The sequence below is a fragment of the Aphelocoma coerulescens genome, chromosome 11, assembly GCF_041296385.1.
Source record: "Aphelocoma coerulescens isolate FSJ_1873_10779 chromosome 11, UR_Acoe_1.0, whole genome shotgun sequence".
Lineage (NCBI taxonomy): Eukaryota > Metazoa > Chordata > Aves > Passeriformes > Corvidae > Aphelocoma > Aphelocoma coerulescens.
Genome location: NC_091025.1, coordinates 6,767,441 through 6,789,896, shown reverse-complemented (window position 1 = coordinate 6,789,896; position 22,456 = coordinate 6,767,441). Strand labels below are relative to the sequence as shown.

The 22,456-nt window shown below is 50.6% G+C and overlaps 2 protein-coding genes across 4 annotated transcripts in view; both read right to left on the bottom strand.

Moving 5' to 3' along the window:
• The window catches only part of CPNE2 (copine 2), a 44,824-nt gene extending 29,793 nt beyond the window's left edge, over nt 1–15,031 (bottom strand). The window contains exons 1-2 of one of the 3 annotated variants that reach the window (XM_069026495.1): nt 14,953–15,031; nt 3,792–3,988 (exon numbers count right to left, since the gene is read on the bottom strand). In XM_069026495.1, the coding sequence (XP_068882596.1) occupies nt 3,792–3,959 (168 nt within the window). In that variant the 5' untranslated portion in view covers nt 3,960–3,988; nt 14,953–15,031. Of the gene's footprint in view, nt 1–3,791; nt 3,989–9,566; nt 10,355–13,622; nt 13,644–14,952 lie in introns of those variants that run through there. The other 2 variants (XM_069026496.1, XM_069026494.1) reach the window with 2 other exon arrangements.
• Nucleotides 15,032–18,008: 2,977 nt separating this feature from the next.
• NLRC5 (NLR family CARD domain containing 5) overlaps nt 18,009–22,456 on the bottom strand; it is a 36,945-nt gene continuing 32,497 nt past the window's right edge. The window contains exons 43-48 of the mRNA XM_069027114.1: nt 22,227–22,310; nt 21,393–21,476; nt 21,188–21,271; nt 20,615–20,698; nt 20,241–20,324; nt 18,009–19,806 (exon numbers count right to left, since the gene is read on the bottom strand). Of these exons, the coding sequence (XP_068883215.1) occupies nt 19,725–19,806; nt 20,241–20,324; nt 20,615–20,698; nt 21,188–21,271; nt 21,393–21,476; nt 22,227–22,310 (502 nt within the window). The 3' untranslated portion in view covers nt 18,009–19,724. The remainder of the gene's footprint in view (nt 19,807–20,240; nt 20,325–20,614; nt 20,699–21,187; nt 21,272–21,392; nt 21,477–22,226; nt 22,311–22,456) is intronic.

The following is a 22,456-nucleotide window of genomic DNA, read 5'->3' as shown; positions in this document are numbered from 1 at the left end:
AAGGTACCCCTGGGGAGCCAGAGGCTATTGCCAAGATAGACCCCAAGATGGACAACAGGTCACGAGTTCTTCACACTTCACACTTTTATAGGTTTGGTTCATTTGCATATCAGGGTTAATTCTCCAATTAAAGCTTCAGTTTAATGATGTAATTTCCCCTCCAGCTGCTCCCCTTAGAGGCTCTTTGGTTTATACTGGGACGGTCTGAGTGTCCTTGGAGAGCAGGCCTGGAGAGGCTTTGTTGTGTCTACCTAGCATGAGAGAGCAGAAATTAACAGGCTACAAGAAACTTCAGAGTTACATACTAAGCAGTATAGAATTTGAAAAATATAAACGTTAAAACCTAAGGCATCAATGCCATGGCCCTGTTTGGCATTCCACCTTGTCTTGCAGCCAGGACACCCAGTCCTGGGTAAGGCTGAACTGCCTGTGCATCCCAGATCCCAGGGCAAGACCTCTCTGGAAAGCAGCCCCTGTGCTGGCATCCCTGGGCAGCACCAGGCTGTGGGATGGTGGGATGTCTGCCAGAGCTACTGAGCCAGGAATAAGCAGAGCAGGAAAAAGCCTCCAAAAAAAAACCAAAAAAAAAAAAAAGCAAACACATACCTTAGTCCCAAAGAAACAAATTCAGCACAGAAGGCAGGTTTTGGAGGGGCTCAGTGGAAATGTGGTGAGTTTGCTATATATACACCCAACGATCGCAGGGTTTTTTTGAAATTGCTCGCTTAGTCTGTCTTAATTGCCAAGAAACGACTAAAGTAAATGCTGTCTTCCCAGAATAGCCACCTGCTGCACTCTGGGGAATCAAACCCATCAACACCAGTGGGCTGTGAGCTGGCCAGGGCCACACAGCTTCACACAGATCCTCCCCTCTCTGCTGCCATCCCGTACCGAAGGAACCAAGCATCTGCTCAGGGGTGCTGTGGACCAGGAGCAGAGGGCATCCACAGCTCTGCTTTATTTCAGCAGCACAACGCACACAAATCCCCCTTCAGGCCTAGGAGAGGAGACTGCACAGGCAGCAGAGATGGACTTTAGGTCCTTCCATGTTCTTTGAACTACTGGGAAGCCAGGGACTAAGGGAAACCAGTCCTTTCACACCCAGACCCCAGTCTGAAGGAGATAACATGAGGTCCCATCTCCAGCTCCATTCTGGAAGAGGTAGATGAAGGAAGGGTATGAAAACTCCAGCGAGTTTGAGGTAACCTTGGGAGTGATGGGGCTTTCTTCAACACTCAGATTCAACAGTTCTATCTCCTGCCTAGTGCCAGTGTGAAGCACAGCAATATCCCAAACCCCAGCTGACAGCTGCACAAGATTTGATCTTTGGTTTGGTGAGCACAAGTCACCTTGCTGGTGACCATCACAGATGAGGCCTCTTCACACACCATCCCTCACCTGCCATCAGCTCCTGCCATCCCCTCCACCCCAGTGCTTATGGATCTGCAGTCCCTGCAAAGAACAGAGGTGCCTTTGCCACCCAAAAGCAGAAAAGCACAAGGGTTTTTAAGAGGCAGCCAGGCTAATTAAAGAAATCTGTTTGGATAAGAGCCTCAAAGGGCCACAAAGACAATTAGAGGGATGGAGTGCCTCTCCTGTGAGAAAAGGCTGAGAGCCTTGGGATTGTTCAGCCTGGAAGACAGAAGGCTCAGGGGAGACCTTAGAATACCTGAAAGGGCTAGAAGAGAGCCGGAGAGGGACTTTGACAGGGCAAGGGGGAATGGCTTCACACTGACAGAGGGCAGGGTTAGGTTAGATATTTGGAAGAAATTCTTCCTTGTGAGGGTGGTGAGGCCCTGGCACAGGTTGTCCAGAGAAGCTGTGGCTGCCCCATCCCTGGAAGTGCTCAAGGCCAGGTTGGATGTGACTTCAAGCAAGGGCCATGGCAGCGAGGTAGGAACGAGGTGATCTTTAAGGTCCCTCCCAACAGAAGCCACTCCACGATTCCATGATTCTGCAAATCAAGCACAAAACCGGGAAATCATCTCCAGCAATTGCCCTTGTGTTCAGTGGATGCAGCTGGAGAGTCTTCCAGTGCTCAAACGGAGGTTGGCTGGAGACCTTCAAGCATCCCCAGCACATGGAGGTGCTTCATGCTCCAACACAGGGAGATGGTGTCTGAAGTGTCAGGGGAAGCTCACGCTGAAGGTGCAGGACAGCCTGGATGACTCAGGGGCACAAATGCAGCTGCAGGGCTGAGCCATGTGTCCCATGTCCCTGTTCCTGGTGCCACAGGTCAACTCTTTCATGGCTTCTGCGAGATGACATCACCGGGCAGAACATTTAAACATCAACCATCTTCACTTCCCAGCCTGTGGTTTATCATCCCTCCCTCCCCCACCCCTCCAAGGCTGATTCAGAGAGATTTTTTAATTCCTATTAAGCTCAGAGAGACAAATAATTGTATTTGGGAACAAATGTGACAGCTAGAAAGAACAGCGAGCAGAAATCTTCCTGCTGGCATCAGCTGGTGCCACAGCTCCACCATCCAGCTCAGAACCAGCACCAGGGCTGGTACCAAAGGAGGAGACCCATCATCCAAACCAGGTCCAAAGATTGGGACGTGTCCCTAATCTGGTGTGGAGGACCAAGGGGCAGTGGGGTGGGATGGGTTCACACCAATGAACTTATTCTGTCCTCATCCATCCTCTACACTTCAGCTGTGTTATTAAGGCCATCACTTTCAGACAGGAGAGGTTCATCTTAGGGCAAGGGGCACATCTATGTGGCCAAAATCCATGCAGAACAATGGAGTAGCTCTGAACCACATAGCATGAGTTGCCAAAAGTCCATCAAACATCCCATTCAGCGAGGCTCGCACGGGCAATCCCACCTCTCCTGACCCTGCCCAGCACCCGGCCACGACCCAAACCCACCCACCACCCCTGCCACGTGGGAATGCTGAGGGATCTGAATCCCAACGGTGTCCCTGAGGTGCTACTGACCAGAGCCAGTTCATACCAACACCCCTTGCCAGCCCATTCCACCTCTTCTGATACCACGGCAGCAGAGCACTGAGCAAGCTGCCACCCAAGGTTCACATCCAGTGCCTACCATGCCAATTAAAAAGAAGCTAAAAATAGCAGAGGAAAAGAAAAAAAAAACCTAAAAGCACCACATGTTTGTATTGCAAAGGAAGCTTCAGGATCAAAACTGCTGGACTGAGACATTACTGACAGAAATAGAAATTCCTGAAAAGCAGAATTAGGTCAGAGATGACACCTATCAAGGCGGAAAAGCTCATTAGTCTCATCTAAGCTGTTGAAAAAAGATAATTGCAGACCATGGCAAGGTGAGGTTTTCCCCTGAATGTGAGATCAGCTGCTGGACACCTGAGGTGGTGCTGGTGATTCACCGGCTCCTTGGCCAAGTACCTGAAAAAATGAGACCACCTAATTTCCCTGGAACTGGGAAAATTTTTGTTTGGTTTACATGATTTTAAATCACATGTGTAATTTAGAGCCCATTTATGCTCATTTTCTGCTGCACCCAACGTGGGTGCCTGTCTCCATCACACATCCATACTCTGCCTACCCTGTTCCCTCCCAGACCAACTACCAGCTGCAGGTATAAAACAGAATTTGCAGTAAAATTTGCCCAGCACAAAGCAGAAAGCACTGATGGGGGAAAAACCAGTTGTGACACAGACCAATTTACACAGTGGTGCCACACACAGCCTCAGGAGCACCAGAAAAGCTTCCACTTCTGCTCAGGGAGGAACGAGCACAGAGAGAAGGACACAGCACAAGCAAACCACAGGAGGAGTAAATCCACACAACATCAGGACTTACCTCCACCCACTTCCCATTGACTTCCATGAAGAGGACACAGAAGGGGTCGGATTTGGAAGTGACATCCCTGTCCAGAAGGTTTTGGCCGCAGATGGACAACTCGACTTTGCAGACGCAGTACTGGGAGCCGATGGGCCCCGCTGTCGTGGGAGTCATGGTGTACGCCATGGGCCCCGGTGGCAGCAGCTCCAGGCAGTCTGTGGGACAGGAGGACAGGGACAAACCTCAGTGCTGGGAGGCAGCAAACGTTCTGTCAGCACTGCTGAGCTGGCCACAGAGTGGCCACAGGCAGAGCCTCTTGCTCTAAGTTACACACGTGATCTAAGCCATGAGGCTTTCCTGGCTCCATCTCCCAGCGGAGTACCCACGACCTGCTGTGAGTTTGCTCCATAAATAACAGATTTTCAAGGAAAGGTAACATCTTCTGCTTATCCCCTCAAGGGAGAGGGGACTCCCCAACCTCTTCTTCCAGCATGCTGGGCTTTTGTTTGTGAGGAGTCACATTTCCACAGCATCTTTCAGCACAAACCTGATTACTGTCTGGCTGTCCCCAGGCAAGAGACCACGGACCTAAGCTACAAGAGGCAAACTTGAGCTCTGCCCTGCAAATCATCATAGGGAAGGGGGTGAGACTGTGAGGGTGAGTGTGGTGCAGGGCAGCTCCAACCCTCGATCAGCCTCATCTCCACTTGGCTTCCCAGGCCAGCAGAGAACTGTGGTTCTGGCAGCAGTTAAAAAGTGACGAGAAGCATACGGCAAATGTGACAACCACTGCATGACCTGCAGCACGATTTACAGGGCCCTAACTAAAAATCCATTTAAAATCTTATCAAAAGTCTGCCACCAAAGCCATTTTGCAGAGATAAATGCATTTTATACCATTATTAGTGCAAAACCCCATCCCGCAGGACAGTCTTGACTTCTGATGTACATCTTACTTGTCACAAACGACCACTGGTGTTCAGTGGAGAAGAAAGGGGAGAAAAAAGAGAAGAAAAAGCATTTTCAGATTACTTTATACTAACAAGCCTTTGTGGCTGTGGTTGCTAGTGGAGAGTGAGCTCTTCTCAGCAGCTGCTTTAATACCTTTCGTCTTCTTTTTCAAGAGTGGCTCCTGGCTCATCCACTTTATCTGAAAGCCCTGAACACTGCCTTCTTCCACCTTGATAAACCATCTGCTTCTGTTTGGCATTGAAACCCCAATTAATATTATCTATTTGTTTTGCCTAGGTATGAGTATTTACAAGCCCTTGTGCTGCTGGGAGCTTGGCTGCTGCCCTTTTCCCTTGCAGCTCAGCTTCCAAGCTGGAATGGGGACGGAGGGCAGGGATAGGGTGATCCCGGCAGGGCTGTGGGAGAGGGAGCTCCGGGCTCACCACTGGCTCTCCTGAGTGCTAAGCCCTGCTGCAATGAATTCTGAGCAGAAAACAGCTCCAGCTTCCAAGCTTTGGAGCCCTCCTCTCCTGCCTGCCAAGATCTCTGCTTGGCACTAAGTCACCAGAAACAATCCTGGTTTTAACCCCCACCAGTAAACACAAGCTCTTCATCCCAGCCCGCTGCTCGGGGAAAGAGTGGTACAAACATCCCAGTTCCCTAAGAACCCAGAAACTTCTCCAGAAGAAGGAAATCCCCATCCCTGGCTGCACATACTCCTGTACATCACCAAAACAGTCCCTTTCCCGAGTGTGGCTCCCCCTTGCCTGGACCAAGCCTGTCTCGTGCCATCGCTCCCCACGCACAGCAGCACAACGCCAGAACGGTGCCAGTGTGACACCAAAACGGTGGCACATGGGGACAACCTTCCATGTACCGCAGCGTCAAGGAGAAGTAAAAGTCCTCATGGCTCATCCACTGTGGCTGGGGGACCGGCTCCAAGGTGCCCATCCCTGCCTCTGCTCCACCCAAGCCCATGTTGCCAGCTGCAGCTGAAGTGAAGATTTTACTTAATTATTTTTCTTTAATGCACAGATCATGTAATCAATGTCTTAAAATAGCCAAGCCTGTTCTATTTATGCTGCTGTCTGTCTGCTGCTCCCTCTGAAAAGCAAACACAGGGGCAGCTGTGCTGGCATGGGCCTGGTCCTGCCCGAGCAGGGAGATCTGGGCTGGGTTTTTCCATCTCCCCTTCCCCCAGATCTCAGTGCTGTCTCATAAAAAGCAGAGGCAGCAAGTGACTCAGTGGAAAAACCTTTTTTCCCAGGGCTGGCAGACACCAAAACATCCTCTTGGTGCACAGCACGTCACCCATGCTTTGGCCCCTGAGCTCAGACTGTCCGGCTCCCCAGGGTGCGCACGGTCATGACAGGCACTGGGATGAGGAGATGGCCAGCACCAGCCAGAGCAAACATTGGAAAGCCACCTCTCCTGCCACTGCACTGGCACAGATCCAGCACCTTCCTCTTGCTACACCCGTGTGGATCCAGCACCTTCCACAGGGCCACGTGTGGGTTCAGCCCTTGCTGCCTCAGCAGCAGCCACGGGTCCCCCCAGCTCAGAGGCCTCACATCTGAGGTACCATCAGCGAGCCAGCACCATTCTAACACCCCACAAAAGCTTTAAATTCAGGGGGTATTTGAGCTGGCATTGAAAGAGTCAGCACGCCAATCATCTGTATTCCAGTCTCTCCTCCCATTTTTGTTCTCCTCTCCCCACAATCACTGCCCTGAACAAAGTCCTGTGACTTGCTCAGCATCTGCAGCCAAATATTCTCCTGATGTACTATCCCAGCTGCCGGCTCTGTGCCAAGCACGCAGACACGTGCTCACCCACCAAAACACGGCCAGGTTACCAATGAGAGGTCTCAGGGACACACCTGAAGGTTTGACTGCCCCATGGTCACCCCTGCTATCAAGAGGTGTCACAAGAGCAGGACCAGAATAGAGGGACAGAGTCACCAAAGCCTGTTTGGGCTCCAGTTTCCAGGACCTTCTGAACAGAACATCTTTGTGTTTATAACTTTCAAGTACTTTTTCCTCCATGGCTTAGTCATTCCCAAGCTGCTCCATGTCCACAACATCCCACAGAGCAGGGTTTTGCTGGATGGGGGAGCACACAAGCCCTGGGGCTACCCTGCATATCTAAGAACATCTAGCAGTCCCAGAGCAGAGTCTCATCCCAGGGCACCCGAATCTCTACAGCAGATTGCCAAAGCACTTTTACTAAGTGTAAAAAAGGTCAGCAGAAAAACCTCGGACCTTTACTTCCTCTCTTATCCGAAAGGCAAGGAGGGGAAGGAGATATCTGTTTTGCAATTTAACTTGTGACTGAAGAGGTCCCCTTTCCCTCTGCAGAAGAGCAGCCCCATGAGCAGCAGTTCCTCAGGTCATGCTAAAGCTCTGTTTAAAGCATAAACAAGAAAAAACAGAGGGGAAAAAATAAAGCTGTGCTTTATGTGAAACATTTTGGGGTTTTTTTTAAATCTTAATAGTGCCCTAAATTCAGTGTACTGTCTTCTCTCATGAAAGAAATAATTTCTTTTCATAGCCAATTCCAGGCATATTTGAAACAGCCCCAGACACCCAGCAGTGATACCATGCAAGATCCTGCTGTGTCCGTCCCAGGGAACAGGAGTTCCTTCTTTGGCATGATCCATGGCTTCTGTAATAGCCCACAAAGTCACCTGTGACTGTTTCCTCACTAAGGCTGTCCCACTACAGCCTACTGCAATTGTGGAAACAAAATTCCTTTCAGGAACGTGAAAATGAGAGAGGAGCATGGAACAGGTAAATTGGGGTTGTTATAAATCACATATCTGAGCTCACAGGCAGTGGAGACACAGAGGGAGAGCGGCGGTACCGAGGGAGGACTAGGAGCAGGTGAAAACAGGTTGTCAGAAGACTGAAGCAGGAGAGGAGTGTGAGGATACAGAAGCTCATTGCCCAGAGCAGAAGAAAAGCTGAAACACAGGACATATGGAGCTGGAGATGCCAGGAAAAGTTGGGATGAACTGCAGTGGAAGCCTGAGGCAGCTCCCCACACCACTGCAACTCACAGTGGCCACTTTGCTCTCTCCTGCCAACAAACAGAGTAATCTCCAGAATTCTTTTGCAAAGCAAAAATGTTTGTCTCAGTCCCACCTGGGCAACTCAGTGGATTCACAGCTTGCACCTGGTTCTTTTAGCAGCCTCATTACCTTCTGCACACACCTGCAATTAGTCATGTACACAGCACCTTGCTGCCGGTACCCCAGCAAGTGCCTCTGCCCCAGGTGAGCAGGCTGGGAGGCAGAAAGGGGATGCTTGGTACATCCCTGTAGATGTTCCTTGGCTACCTGCTACCATCAGAGAATCCCCATCTCTCCCACGAGGCAGGGAAAGGCTGAAAACTTCCTCTGAGCATCCCAGCACAGGCAGCACAGCTGGGACTGAACTCAAACGCTCCCAAATTCACAGAGATTTGAGGTAAACCCGGCAGAGGGAGATGGCCAGGCAGGGCTCTTGTTTCCAGCCTGATGCACAAGTCCCACAGTCCTGCCTGCTGGAAGCCAAGGGGACTGTATTGAGATACTCTAGCACCTGATACAGAAGGACAAAGTGTTTCAGGAAAACCTAATTAAGTGATTTCTCCAGTGAACCCTTCCGGATTGAACCTGTCCCTAATGGGCTACAATAGACAATGCTGCTGGTGCCAACAGCTGGGCTTTTCACACTGGCACTGCAAAATTCCCTCTCAAGGGCTGGTGGCCACTGGTGTGACAGCGGCTGCTTCTCCAGGTCATGCTTGGGCCGTCTCCACCCACAGGGCCAACTCCTCTCAGACTGCTGCTGTCCCCAGAAAAGCTCTCACCCACCAGGTCTTTGCAGGTTTGGTGCCAGTGAGGGCAGTGCCCACCTTGCTGAAACTCCAAGTGTCTGCACCAACTGGCACATGGGCAGCACCCAGCAAAGCTTCTCCAGGGGGTGATGATCAGCAGAGCTCTGAGAAGTCACTCAAGGTGCCCTGGGAGTCACAAATCGCAAGAAAACTCCAAGGCAAACCCTGTGGCACCAGAGCTGGAGTCCCCCCAAAGTGGCTCATCTCATTTTGAAATTATCATCACCTGAAAAGCAACTGCAAAGCACTTTCCTGTACCCAATATAGAGCTGAGACAGCCACTGCTGATGTCAAGCATGAATCCACCAACTCCAGCAGCCTCTCTGCCATCCCCACGCATGGCACAGCAGCTGCTGGACTCCAGGAGGCAGTGGCATTACCGAAGAGCCTGGCTCCCACTGAAGGATCTGCAGGGTGGGAGTGACTCCTCCACACAGTCTCCCCCCTGCCCTGCATCCCTGCTCCCCTTGCAGCCACCTCACAGCCTTGATGATGATTCTAAGGGTTCCCCTGTGACAATCAAACTTGCCACCCTGGCTGCTTTCCCATCTGAGCAGGCACTGGAAGGACCTGGGACTGCTCTGTCCCGAGCAGCCATCCTGTAGCTCAGGTGAGCTGCTGGAGGGCACCGGGAAAGGCAAGGGCCCCTGTGCCAGCATCCCTGTGGGGTGAAAGACGGTCTCTCTGCAGCAGCAGGGGCATGGCCGCTGCCTGGCCACTGCTCCAGGACCAGAGGATGGACCCATGTCCTCAGAGGGGCTCACACCCACAGAGACACCAGAAGTGGAAATCTCAGCAAGCCAGGGATGTGAGAGGAACACCGAACACCTTTATGTGCTGCCAGCATGGAGGCAGCTTCGGGCAGAGCCTACCCTGTCACCGGGGAGCAAAGACCAAATTTGTTCTCCAACCCTCTACAGATGAAGTCTGGAAATGTCCCCCAGAGTATCTAAACCCACTTACCGGCGAGAAATCACGAGCCCCAAGAGCAGGAGACACAAGTGCTCCGAAGAGAGCGGGGCCACTGAGCCCTCAGGGTGTTTCTGCAATCCTCAGCTGTCGTCGCAGAGCCGAGGGCTCCAGGCTGGCAAACGAAAGCAAAACCCGCTCCTCCACACCCCGCGGTGACGTGGGCTCGGAGGCAGCACCATTGGTGACACGGGCCGGGAGCAGCTGCAGGGGCTGGGCGCGTTCTGGGAGCGTGCTCAGAAAACCACAACGTGGGGAAAAAAAACCAACAAAAACCACAGGAAAAGGTCCTTCCTCAAAACCGGAGAGAAAACAGAGGGGCTCTGACGGCTGCTACCAGCCAACTGCACCGGGGTGCCCGTGCAGGAGGCAGAGCCCAGCCTTGCTGCCGTCCCGCACCCGCACCAAGCACCAGACCCATGTGTGCCTGCCAGGCGTGCTGCTCACGCAGCAGAAAGGGGAAGTAAGGAGCAGGGCGAGGCGAGAGGGTAGCAGCTCCCTCCGTTCAGGACACACAGCGATGGCCGAGCCGCACAGAGCGACCCCATTCCCGTCTCCACTGGCACGCACGCATTTGGCTCAGATGCGCAGAGAAGGATTGCACGTTCTCGCTTGACTACGAGTTTCCTCTGGGGCTCAATTTAGAGAAATCTGTGATTCAGGGCAGAAAACATCGTGATGTCGCTGTGAATCGTGCCGATCACATCAAACCCTGCATACAACCGCCCTACAAGGCAGACCCAAGGAAAAGGTTCCTGTGCCGGCTCTGCACCCACTGCGTTCCCAGGCATAAACGGACGCTGCCCGTTCTGCGGGTGAGTGGGAGGCTCAGTCCTGCGGGAGCAGCCACAGGCAGCACCCGTGGGAGCCTCTGTCCCAAAGAGGGAAACGCCAAACACAAATCTCCTACCTCCCCAGGGCAGCGATGCTCTTGTCAGACACGTGCGCCTGGTGGGACAAACAAGAAAACCAGGAGATGCAGGGGGGGAGGACAGAGCACTCTCAGGATTTGGGGCATATTTTAACTTCCAGTATTAAAAATTCCCTGCCCCATCTACAGCAGCAGCCAGATGAAACTGGGCACGCTGTCACAAGGAGAGGGGATAGATCTGTTTCACAACTGGATTTGGAGGGAAAAGTGGACTTAATTAAAGGCAGGCCCTATGGAATGTGAAGGATCAGGGCTGTGGGGAGGATGGCTGGGCTGCAGAGGACACGCAGCCAGCAGGGCTCCCTCACAGGTGCACAGGGAACCTCCCACATACTAACTATGCACGATGTATTCAACAGGCTGTTTAACTTATTAACCACTTTTCTATGCTATTGAAAACAAAAACGCTGGCTTTCTGAATCTTAATTGGATTCCTGTTCCCAGCCAACACCATCTATCACATGTGAGAGGGGAAGGAAAAAAAAAAATCATCATTTATGTGATCAGAAATATCCTTAACTGCTTTTGGACCTCACTGCACGTCAGCCTAACCTCATGCCAGCCAGAACAGCCCCAGCAGCAGGCAGCTGTGCAGGTCCCTCCATCCCATGCACCATGTCATCCCTAAAGCAGCCAGAGCTTCAGATAAGCTGATAAGATAAATATTAATTCATGGGTACTTATGTGCAACACTCATTTGCACTGGGACACCAACACCAAGTCATGCAGAGCACTGATGTCCCCATGGCTGGAGCCACCTTCCCCTTTCCCTTCCATCCCACCACCCAGAGCCCCCCATCCCTTCCCCTTCACAGACGGGATTTTCATCACTAACATCCAACATTTTCCCACAGAATTTTAATTTTTTTGGCCTGCTTTGCAGCAGAGAGATGCTGCCACTTGATGTGTGAAGCTTCACCCTGAGACAGAATTGTGTGCCAGCGACACAAAAATGCTGTGGTTTATGAGAATGACGTCTGACTAATTCTCGACCCCTTCTCAACAGCTTTAGACACCGCTTGAGGGAATATCAGACTGGGTTTAAATGGTTGCACAGCATTGGACTTGTTTAATAGCAAAACTTGTGTTCCCAGCTTGTCTCATTTTTTAAATCAGCCTCACGACAGCTGATGTTTCTTCCTAAATCCTCAGCTTCTGGGATCACGTGATGATGGAAAATCCAGGGCTGGGGTGAAGGCGACTATTTTAGACACAAGATTTTTCCTGCTGGCTACAGGCAGAAAATATGACAGCTCCCAAACACAAGGCCTTAGCAAAAGCAGCAGACAAATAAAACTGGAGCCCTTCTTGCTGAATTTTACACTCACTTGTTTTTCTGGCATTTTAACAATGTTATGATCTCCAAACTCACCTGAGTTCCTAGGAATTAATTTTTTCCCTGCTCCCATGATCCTAACAAGTAACCTTGCAAAGCCAGCAGCCAGGAAACTGAGCCAAAGCAGCAAAAAAAGCAATGACTCAGGTCCCTCAACAAATATTTTACAGAGGTTTAAAAGACAAACTGTAAGATTTCAGGGGCAGAAAAGGTGGGGAAATGTTCAATTCTTTTTTTTTCCTCACTGTTTTGTGGGTTTTGCATCCTGCCAGGAGCACTATTTCAAATGCCAGGCTACTCCACCACACCAGAAAATTCACCTTTCCTTCTATCCCCCCACCCTGCCTCTGAACACCAGCCAAGGTTCTCACATAAAGAGTTCCTTATGAGAGCTGGCAGCTCTGAACCCAGACAGGAGGCTGCAAGCATTGCTTTTCATCAATTAACCTGGAATTATGTTCCCAGCACACCGACGGCTCCCGGAGAACAAGCCCTGATTTACGGTGGTGCGAGCGGCTCCGGCCAGCTCCCCCCAGGGAAGAGGTTTCCACTGAAGTCAGGGGGAAACTCTTTCCACCAAGTGTAACAGGAGCAGGAGAAGTTATTCCTCCCAGACTCTTCACACACCACACTGAGACTGCTAAAAGGCAAACAGTTTGCTAAAAGGCAAACAAAGCTGATGCAATTCCAGTACACAACTGGGCAGACTGGTAAATCACGGGGTAGCTAGCAGCTGCTCCAGCACCACAAAATCCCGCTGTTTTGGGGTGAGGGAGGGGGATTGCTGGAAGAAGAGCAGAATCGAGGACTGCCGAGGGCTGTGCAGCTGATATATCCCCCCAGCACAAAGAGCATCTTCATCCACAGCTCAGCTCCAGCAGCTGAGGATTTTCCACACTGGAATCCCCAGTTCCTGGGGCCCGGCCCCCCTCCTATAGCACACACTGGCCACGCACTGGAGTTGTCTAACCCCGACAAGCAATGGCTTCACAAACTGCACCAGCTTGTCAGCAACCAGCATGAAGTCCCTTGCTGTCCCCCAGCACAGACCCCGGGAGCAAGGATGTCCCAAGGACAACACATTGATCCTCAGGATCTCAGTTCCCTTCAGCTGGAGCTCAAAGGGCAGCAGGGAGAGAGAAACGCCGCAGCAGTCGGACAACCCTGCCCACCCTCACACTGCTACAGGGCAGTGCCTGCAGCCCCTCCAAGAGATGCAAACTGTGTTCCTGACCAAGCAGGTCCTGGGAACAATGGGGCACACGCCACCAGTGCCAGTGGAGGCAGGCTGCTGGGAAACTCTGTCCCCAGGGGGTTGGGGACTGTGTTGGCTCTTAGAGAGCAGCTCCAGGACTGCATGTCTACTCAAGTCAGGTGCTAGGGGCTGCCTACACCACAAGAAGCTGAAATTTTGGGGACACTTGGAAGCCTCACTAGATGCTCTCGCTCCTTCCCTCCACATTATCCCAGTCAGGATGCTCCAGCAGCAACAGCAGGGAAAGAAAAACACACATCACCAGAAAACGTATGTCCCAGGCTATCAGACAGCTGTAACCAAAGCAAATGCAGCATTTCCCCAAGGCAACTACAGGAAAACATCCTCCACTGACTGCATTCTTCAAAACAGCTCCTTTCCACATGTCCCGAGCTTTTGTTCCCAGCCTTCCTCCTCCCATCTCTCCATTCCCTGCCCCCAACGGGCTTCAGTGGAAGGCTATTTCTGGCTGATAAGAAATAATTTTATGACTCCAGAAAAGCACAGTGGCATCACAGGCCCCAGTACCTGGGCTGGCTCGAGGAGGCTGATGCAGGTGACAGGGGAGTAGGATCAGAACTGAGCACACCCGGGCTGTGCTTGCAACTCCAGCTTTTCCAGCAAGGTTCAGGTGTATTGCCAGGAGGTTCAAACCTGGTCCTCGAGGTTCATGAGGATCCTCCCAATTCCTTTCTACAATGCAGTCAGTTCACACCCTGGGGAGTCAGCAGCAAGGACCCAGCCCCTTCGGAGATGTTTCTGTCACCGAAGCTCAGCTCTCTACTCACCTCTATTTCCTGTTCCACCCTCCTGTGGTGACCAGCTCCAAAGGGTGTGTTTGCCCACCAAGTCCTCCAGCCCCACTGGCTTTAGTCCAGCCACTTGCCTAAATTAGGGTTATTCACACAAAGACTTATTGCATCAGGTCTTCAGGCTGGCAGAGCTGACAGGAAAACACCTCCCTGCCTGCCATCCTCCAAGCACCCTCACACTGCTGAGCGAAACACTCCACTCGCCTCTTCCTCAGAGAACAAAGCGTCTTGCTGGGCACAGAGGAGAGAGAGGCAGCACATCCATGAGCGTAAACCCCTCCAGTCCCCCCAAAATGCGTGGCATGAAGGATATCATTGCCAGCTGGAGCAGCATCAGGCTGCAAACAGCTCCTGAAGAAGCCACTCTGTGATTCCCCAGCCTCCAACTCGCCAGATCCCCCCTGTGCCTCAATGCCAGAAGATAAAGAGAGGGGCTTGCAGCAGCTGCCAGGAAAAAGCCCTACAAATATCCCCAGGCTTGGGGAGTGAAGCCACCAGGCCCTGGCATTTGCCTGGGGGTCGCACGCCCAGCTGACATCTTTAGAAGTGGATACAGACACACAGAGAGTGGGGACAGAACAACTTCCACACCGCGCATGAATGAAGGGACCTGGGCTGGGGAAGGGGAGCATAAAATGACAGGGGGGCTGTCCTGAGGGATGGTCAAGGAATGAAAGGTCTGTCTCGGGGATGGAGGATCTGTCCCTGGAGATGAAGGGTCGAGGATGGAGGGTCTGTCCCAGGGGACAGAGGGTCTGTCCCAGCAGACGAAGGGTCTGTCTGGGAGGACGGAGGATCTGTCCAAACGGAGAGAGGGCAGAAGCGCCGCCACACACGTCGGGACGAGCCAGTGCGGGACACCGCCCTGCAGTCCCCATCCAGCGGCTGACACCGGTGTTGCTGTCCCGGCCAGCAACACCCTCCCACCCGATTACTCGGTATCTCACCACCCGCCCGACCCACGCGAGACGATCCCGCCGGGCAGCCCCGCTCCTCGCCCCGCTCCGTTATCCCCGGGCCATCCTCGGGGGGCTGCCGGTACTCACCGCCGGGCCGGGCCGGGCCGAGCCGAGCAGCTCCCGCGGGGCTGCGGGCTCAGAACCTCCCCACGGCCGCGCCCGCCCCTCGCCATCACCGCCCACCCGCCCCGTACGCTGATGGCGAGGGGCGGGCGGCGGGCGCGGCCGTGCTTGGGCTCTCCCCTCCCGGAACGAGCATCATCCGTTTCGGATTTAAAAAAAAAAGAGAAAAAGATCCACCCCAAAACTTCTTTGCCGGCTGCTTTTGCTTCGCTGTTCGGGGAAAAAAAAAAAAAAAAAAAAGAAGAAGAAAAAAAAAAAGCTTTAAAACAGCCTAAAAATACATATATAGGAAATTATTTTCCGTGTTATGCACTCAGATCCAAGGAAAACAACTTTTGTTGGATCAACACCCATCACTTTTAAGCAAAACCACTGGGTTTTGTGCTGTTTGGGTGTAAGCAGGGTTCTCCCTGCCCAGCTAATGTGGGTGCTCCCAGTGCCAAAATCATTCAGGCCTGGACCGTGTCCCCCTGATTCCACTTCCCATGGGGAAAAGCTGGTTAAAGAAGGAAAACAAGCAGGCCCAAATGCACGCCCCAGACGTGAAGGGGAACCCAAGCCACAGGGCTGGCCATCACCCTATTCACCCCAAGGAGCTGTGTGTGTTCCCTTCGAGGCTGGTACCACCGGGGTTTGACCCCAACGTGCCATTAGCAACCTCACCCGACGCTTGGTGGACACATCATCAGGTGTCCAGGATGTTTATAGAGATATTTTTGGTGTAGAGATAGGGTAATAAGGCTGAAAGCCTCCCTCTGAGGCTGCCGATTAAATAAACCATCCATGTTTGTTCAGAGCTCTTTACTATGGGCTCTGCTCATGCTTTGGAAGATCGTAGGCAAATAAGCAACTCCCGTATTCCCCTGGCCAGCTGGAATACTTTCTTCTCCTTCGCCTTGAGCTGTGGAAGGCAGAGGAATTTTAAGGCCCCAAGTTTTTAGCACACACAAGGTGCTCCCTCTGCCAGCCCCACTCCCCTCTCAGCCCCAGGAGTGGAGCAGTGGACACGGGACAGGCTCAGGGGTCACCAGTGCTCCTGCTCAGCGCAGGCAACACAACAGCCAACATCCAGCTAAAAGCTGAGCCTCGTGTTTAGGAGCAACCCGTTCTTTCTGTGTAAACCTGGCCAGAAACCATCACAGAAAAGGATGAGGTTGTGCCTGAAAGAGGAATTCAGTGGGAGAAGTGGGGTCTGTGCCAGACCTGCCCTCCTACCTCCTTGCCTGAGGCTTAAAATGTCACTCTGAGGGGAAAAAGGAGAGGCAGACGGTATTTCACAAATGCCAGTATGCCTGTTTTCTCCCAGATAAGTTTTTCCTGTGTTTTCTCTCCTGCCAGTAAGATGCTCCCAAGTCACAGCAGGTTCAGGGCTACCTGGAACTGGTTTTAGCGGAGGGGAAACAGTGGCTGCATTTCCAGCTCTTTGGAGCTGCCACCACCGTGTGCAGGAGCCCAGCCCAGCCTGGCTCCAGCTGCTCCCCAGCACAAAATCCAGGCTCCCGCCCTCCAGCAGTGTGTTTATTTACAGCACAGTATTTCTTTCTAAAGATTTGGTCTCAGGGGGCAAAATCCCTTCTGTGTATGAAACCAGTACTGACTAGCTCAGACATTGTCTTCCAGAGACTGCAGGCAGCCTGAAACAATAGGGGTGTGCAGAGAGTCCTGATGCATTTCCATTTTTGGACCATGATAAATCGGAAACCTAATAGTAACAGCTCTAAAAATGGCCCACGGTAATTAGGTGGTTGGGAATCGGTTTGGTGTTCGGCCATCACACACAATCCCTAATAGCCTCACGTCTTCTGCATTCCAGAAGATTCATTTAACACCTCAAAATTGGACAAAGCCCCCAAGTTCCCCTCAGAAACTTTCAGAAATGAGCACAAGCTGGAACATGGACATCGCAAGCACAATGGAAATGGGAAGCACGCCCCAGAAGTCCTTGGCATGACATGGAAGAAATGAGCCACAGACCGATTGTGTTGTTGTGCTCCGTGTACAACTCGGTCCAAATCTCTGATTTTGAAAAAAATGCAACCCATGCAATGCAAAATACAGCACAGAGTCCGTTTTTATCCGGAACCGCTGGATTAGAGCTACCCACTCCCCATTTTTGAGGTTTTGCTGACACCTGGTGTTTTGGAAAAGATTGCTGTTCCGGCAAGTTCCCTTCCCTGGCTCCCGTTTGGATGGCCACTCTCTCAGGTCAGACTGGAATCCTGAATTTGGGGAAGACCCTGAGAAATGCAGGTGTGCAGTTGGATTTCAGAGTCCCTCTTTTAACATCTCAAGAGCAGTGCTGCAAGAGAATTTGCAGCGTGCTGTGTTATGTCCCTGCAAACCTCCCGGTACAGATGTAGAGTTCCTGACTTCAGGAGTCAGGGGAACTGCAGGGGGCGAGTTTCAGATCTCATTTATCATAGAATAGTTTGGGTGTGAGGGGAGCTTAAAGATCATCTCGTTCCAACTTCCTACTATGGGCAGCGACACCTTCCACTAGATCAGGCTGCTCCAAGTCCCATCCAACCTGGCCTTTGGACACTTCCAGGGATGGGACAGCCACAGCTTCTCTGGGCAGCCTGTGCCAGTGCTTCACCACCCTTACAGGGAAGAATTTCCTCCTCATATCTATTCACCACATTTGGTGAAGCTTTTCCTAACTGCCAGTGTTTAGATCTGAGGTACTTGCTTACTCCATTGAATTATGTCCTGATGAGGAATTTCACTACCTCTTTTTCCCTTTGTTTTTGTTTTTAAATCCTGTTCAGAGTAGTCTCTGCAAAATGTGTCCCACTTTTACACCACCACGTCATCATGTCACAGAGCATGATGCCGATCTTTAAATAGGGACAGTGGCTCCCCCAGCAATAACCAGCACCAGCTGTTCACAACCATTTGCCCAAAGGTTTGCTGCACCAGCATTTCCAGCTCATTCCAGATGCCTGCCCTGCCCAAATCAGATCAGTTACATCTCCCCAGGCAAACGCTGCTGCAAACAAAATCCATAAATAAATCCACCACAAGACTCGAATATTTCCAGCACAAACACGTGAAGAAAACATTATAGCACTGGGTAATAGAGGAGAACAGTGTGGCTGCACTCCTGTGACACAAGCCAGAATTCCACAAGTCCAAGGGCAGTTTCAGTCTGTCTCCTCTAAGAAGCAGCAAACTCGGTGTTTGGGATCTTCTCCCTGCAGTTCCCACAGGTCCAACATCCACTGCCCAGTGACACACAGGCTTTGGGGTTCAGGGGATAGTAGAGACTTGAAGGATCTTTCATGTGGATAACGTTTCAAGCTAATTGACCCCTTGCTTCCCCTGAAAGAGGTTAGTGCAACCAGTCCAAAAACCCCACAAAGCTCTACAAAACCCCACATGAAAATAATCAGTAGTAGCACATTCCTCCCACTCAGAGCAGTCGGTTTTCTTACAAGTTGTTTTACAACCTCAGTCCTTTCAATTTTCTCATTGAAGTTTATGGTAATATCAGCGTTCCCTCGTTACCACAGTATAAATATTGATCTTTTTTGGGCAATGACTTGAAATTTCAAATGTCCTGAAGTTTTTGTCACAAAACTGAGGCAATTCTGTGTGAAAAGGAGGCTGATATGAAGAAAACAAAACCAAATATTATTTTTTTCTTACCTTTTTTTTATTCTCCCAGTAAAAGCTGTGGCAGCCCCATCCCTGGAAGTGTTCAAGGCCACCTGGATTTGAGAAACTTGGTCTAGTGTGAGGTGTCCCTGCCCATGGCAGGGGGTTTGGAACTAGGTCTTTAAGGTCCCTTCCAAGTCAATCTGTGATTCTGTGATTTTTTTTTCCTAAAAATCATAGAGGAATTTCAGACAGTTGCAGATGATTTTCAAGCAGCCTGTTGGAGTTCATCTGAACCAATGCCAACAATTGACAATTTTGTAAATAATTTTACATCCTCTCCTGGAGGATGTGTATTCTTTTATTGCAACACCCTGTAGGTGTTGTAATCTTGATTAAGGATAATTAAACACTCTGCTGGCTTTCTGGATGCCTGAGAAGATGCATCTCATCCTAGAATAATACAATCATAGAATTGTTAGGGTTGGAAAAGATCTCTAAGATCATTGAATCAGACCCTTAACCCAGCAGCAATATGTTCATCACTAAACCATGTCTCCAAGTGCCACATCCACACATTTTTTGAACACTTCCAGGGATGGTGACTCCAAAATCTCACAGCTCTGAGAAAAACTCATATCTGCTTTTTTGTGACCGCATGTAAGAACTTTATCATGGCCCCTGTACCTTCTGGGTCTGTCACTCACTGCCCCTCCCTCAAAATAAAGACTAAGTATTTAACTTTTAACACAGTTGAAGCTTGGATGGAGGTGATTGTGTCCCTTTTTCACTAGTGCAATACATAAATAAATAGTGTGTAGTACATAAGCATTCTTATCACTATTTGCTGATAACTTTCTGGAAAGTAAGTAGTCTTGACAGTATTTTGCTCTTCAGTACAATAAAAGCTAACAAGAAACAAAACAAACAAAAAAACCCCAACAAAAACAAACAACAACAAAAACCCCCAACCCAACACAAACAAAAAACCACAGTGTCCACACTTGGTTCAGTGCAGCAAAGATCCAATAGTTACAGCATTCAGTTGTAGGAACTTTGAGCTCCTGGGTTCTTCAGTGCAGTTTTGAGGGCAGTGTGAGACGGAGAGCAACTCCTAGTTAGGCAAATGGTCCTCTTTCCTAGTTGAAGGAGAAACACAGTCTTGAGTCTTGTCTTGTCAAACTCTCAGCGAGGCCCTTGGGCACTGGGTTGTCCCACAGCCTGCAAGGACAGCAAATGTGTTACTGCAGGACTAAGCATGGTACCCAAGTATCTGGAAGATATGGATCCCAGGAGAGAGTGGGACAGGGCAGGAATGTACATCAGAAGTGAAACCAGGAGGAATGAGAGAAAGAAAACTTTTAAGAACAAATGCAACAACTTCCTGATGGACACAACTGGCTCTTCATTTTTGCCTCATTTCAAGCCAGCAAGATTTTCAGTTCCTTTTTTCCCTGGACTTTCTTGGGAGGTGGAGCTGTCCTAGAAAACCCTCAGCTTGCTTGGCTTGTGTCTGTACTCCATGCAATACCCTATTCCACGCCAGCTAACCCAGGGCAGCAGGGGAATGGGTCACATCTGTCCCCAGACTGGTCACCCTGACTTTTCCTTGCTGAGCCAAGACCCAGCCATAGAGCTCTGTGATACCTGCTCACCTTATGAACTGAATTTCTGGGCACTTGGCAAGTTTCTCCGCGAGCTTTTTGGCCCCACAGGCTCCAATACGGTTTTTCTCCAGGCTGTTTTAAGAATCAAAAGAGAATTTTGAAATCCAAAACAAATCCAGAGTGGAAAACAGCTGAATAGTCCCATGCTGTAATCACCTTAAATAAAATCAGTGCTACTTCAAGTGTATCAGCCAGGCAGGGCTGGCCCTTGGTGCATCATGGAGCAGGCTAGGCAAGAAGTTAAAGTGCAGAAGCCTGCCTGTTGTTCCTAATGTACATCCCCCTCTTTGGAAGTCCCGTGATTGAAGGCTCAATGACAGACAAATGAGTCTTCCCAGGGTTTTTCTCAGGGCTGTACTCACTCTAACACCTTCAGCTTTGTCATCTCTGGGAGAGCAGTGGCCAACTCTCGGGCTCCTCCATCTCCCAGGGCATTCCAGGACAGTCTAAAGCAGACAAGAAATCCCAGTTGTGAGTGCCACTACTGTGACATTTCCCCTCATGGATTAGCCTGTTTGCAAGGGCTAATCACCTTCTTATCATGACAGGTAAACACTCCCCTTGATTACAAGCTTAATTTTGAGGAGTTTCCTCTGTTTCACCACATATTTCCATATATGATAAGACACTAGGGCGTGTCTGTGGACTGTGGTTATCTCAGAGCCCTGCACGCCCAGAGAATGAGATGTGAAAGATGGAAATGACTGCTGAGCACACAGCTTTACGCCATGACATGTTCTAGCAGTGTATTGCATCAATTAGTTAATTACTGGTACATTTACCACCGAAAAGTACTTAGTGTACTAAGTACTTGTAAAGTATTAACAAGTATTCAGCAGGGTCAGAAGTGCCCTGCAGTTCCAAATAGGAGCAGACATTAAAACAAGAGTGACCTGTGTGTGCTGAAGTGTCTCCCCATCCATCCCCACACTCACATTATCTCCTCCATGGAAGGGCATTGTCGGAAGCCAAGAGAGAGTGATCTTGAAGCAGCATCAGTGATTCCACAGAATTTCAAGCTGAAGCAGCAGGGAGAGAACAGAGGGCACGGTGAGCTGGTGTCAGAACCGTGGGGAACACCACGTGGCACCATGTCCTGCCACGCTCTGGCCCAGCAGCCCTTAGTGCCCCAGTACTCACTCGATCTTCTGGAGGTGTTTGAAGCACGGCAGCCCCTCAGACAGGGCATGGATACTCTGTTCCCCAAGGTGATTTTCTGCTAAACTGTAAGGGTAATAGAAAAGCTTTGAGTGGTACAGAAAAAGCAGGTACAGTCAGAGAAAAGCCACCATGAAAATGTAATTATGTGAACTAGCAAGTTAATAACTACTACCCAGACTAAGTGAGGACTGTGTAGACAGCAGGGATGAGCCAGATTAGTACCTAGCAATTTTAGGTCAATTCACTGCTTGGTACAGTGGGAATGACAGCCCTGCTGTAACTCACAACCTCAGTCCTTGCAGCAGGGAATTGCTTGCAGATGGAAACATGGGGTTATACTTGTATCAAAGGACAGATCTGCAACACATCATGTGTTGCATGTGAAACTGGAAATAAAAAGTTGTACTGGAGTTAATGACTGGTGTGACTTGAGAGGAAATGACAGTAAGGGAGAGTGGGAGGACGACCTTCCAGTACCTAGAAGGGCTACAAGGGAGCTGGAGAGAGACTGGACAAGAGAGAATGGCTTCAAGCTGACAAAGGGCAGGGTTCGATTGGATATTAGGAAGCAGAAATTCTTCCTGATAAGGGTAGTGAGGCCCTGGCACAGGGTGCCCAGAGAAGCTGTGGCTGCCCCATCCCTGGAAGTGCCCAAGGCCAGGCTGGACAGGGCTTGGAGCAACCTGGGCTAGTAGAAAGCGTCCCTGCCTATGGCAGGGGGATTGGAATGAGATGATCATCAAAGGTCCTTTCCAACCCAAACCAGCCTGTGATATGTTTGGCACCATCCCAAGTGCACCTGCCATGTCCTACCTTATCTCTTCCAGCAGCCCACACACCACCAGGGCTCTGGCCAGCTCCAGCCCTCCTGCCTGCCCGATGTTATTGTTCTGGAAGCTAACAAAGGAAACATAAGCATTGGAGGATTATTTTGGAATAAAGCTGTAACAAAAGCTCATATTTAACTTGCCAAGAACCTATCCAGAGGTGGTCTCCCACCACTGAGATTCCTTTTCTAAGTTGTCTTTTGATGATGTCTTAGA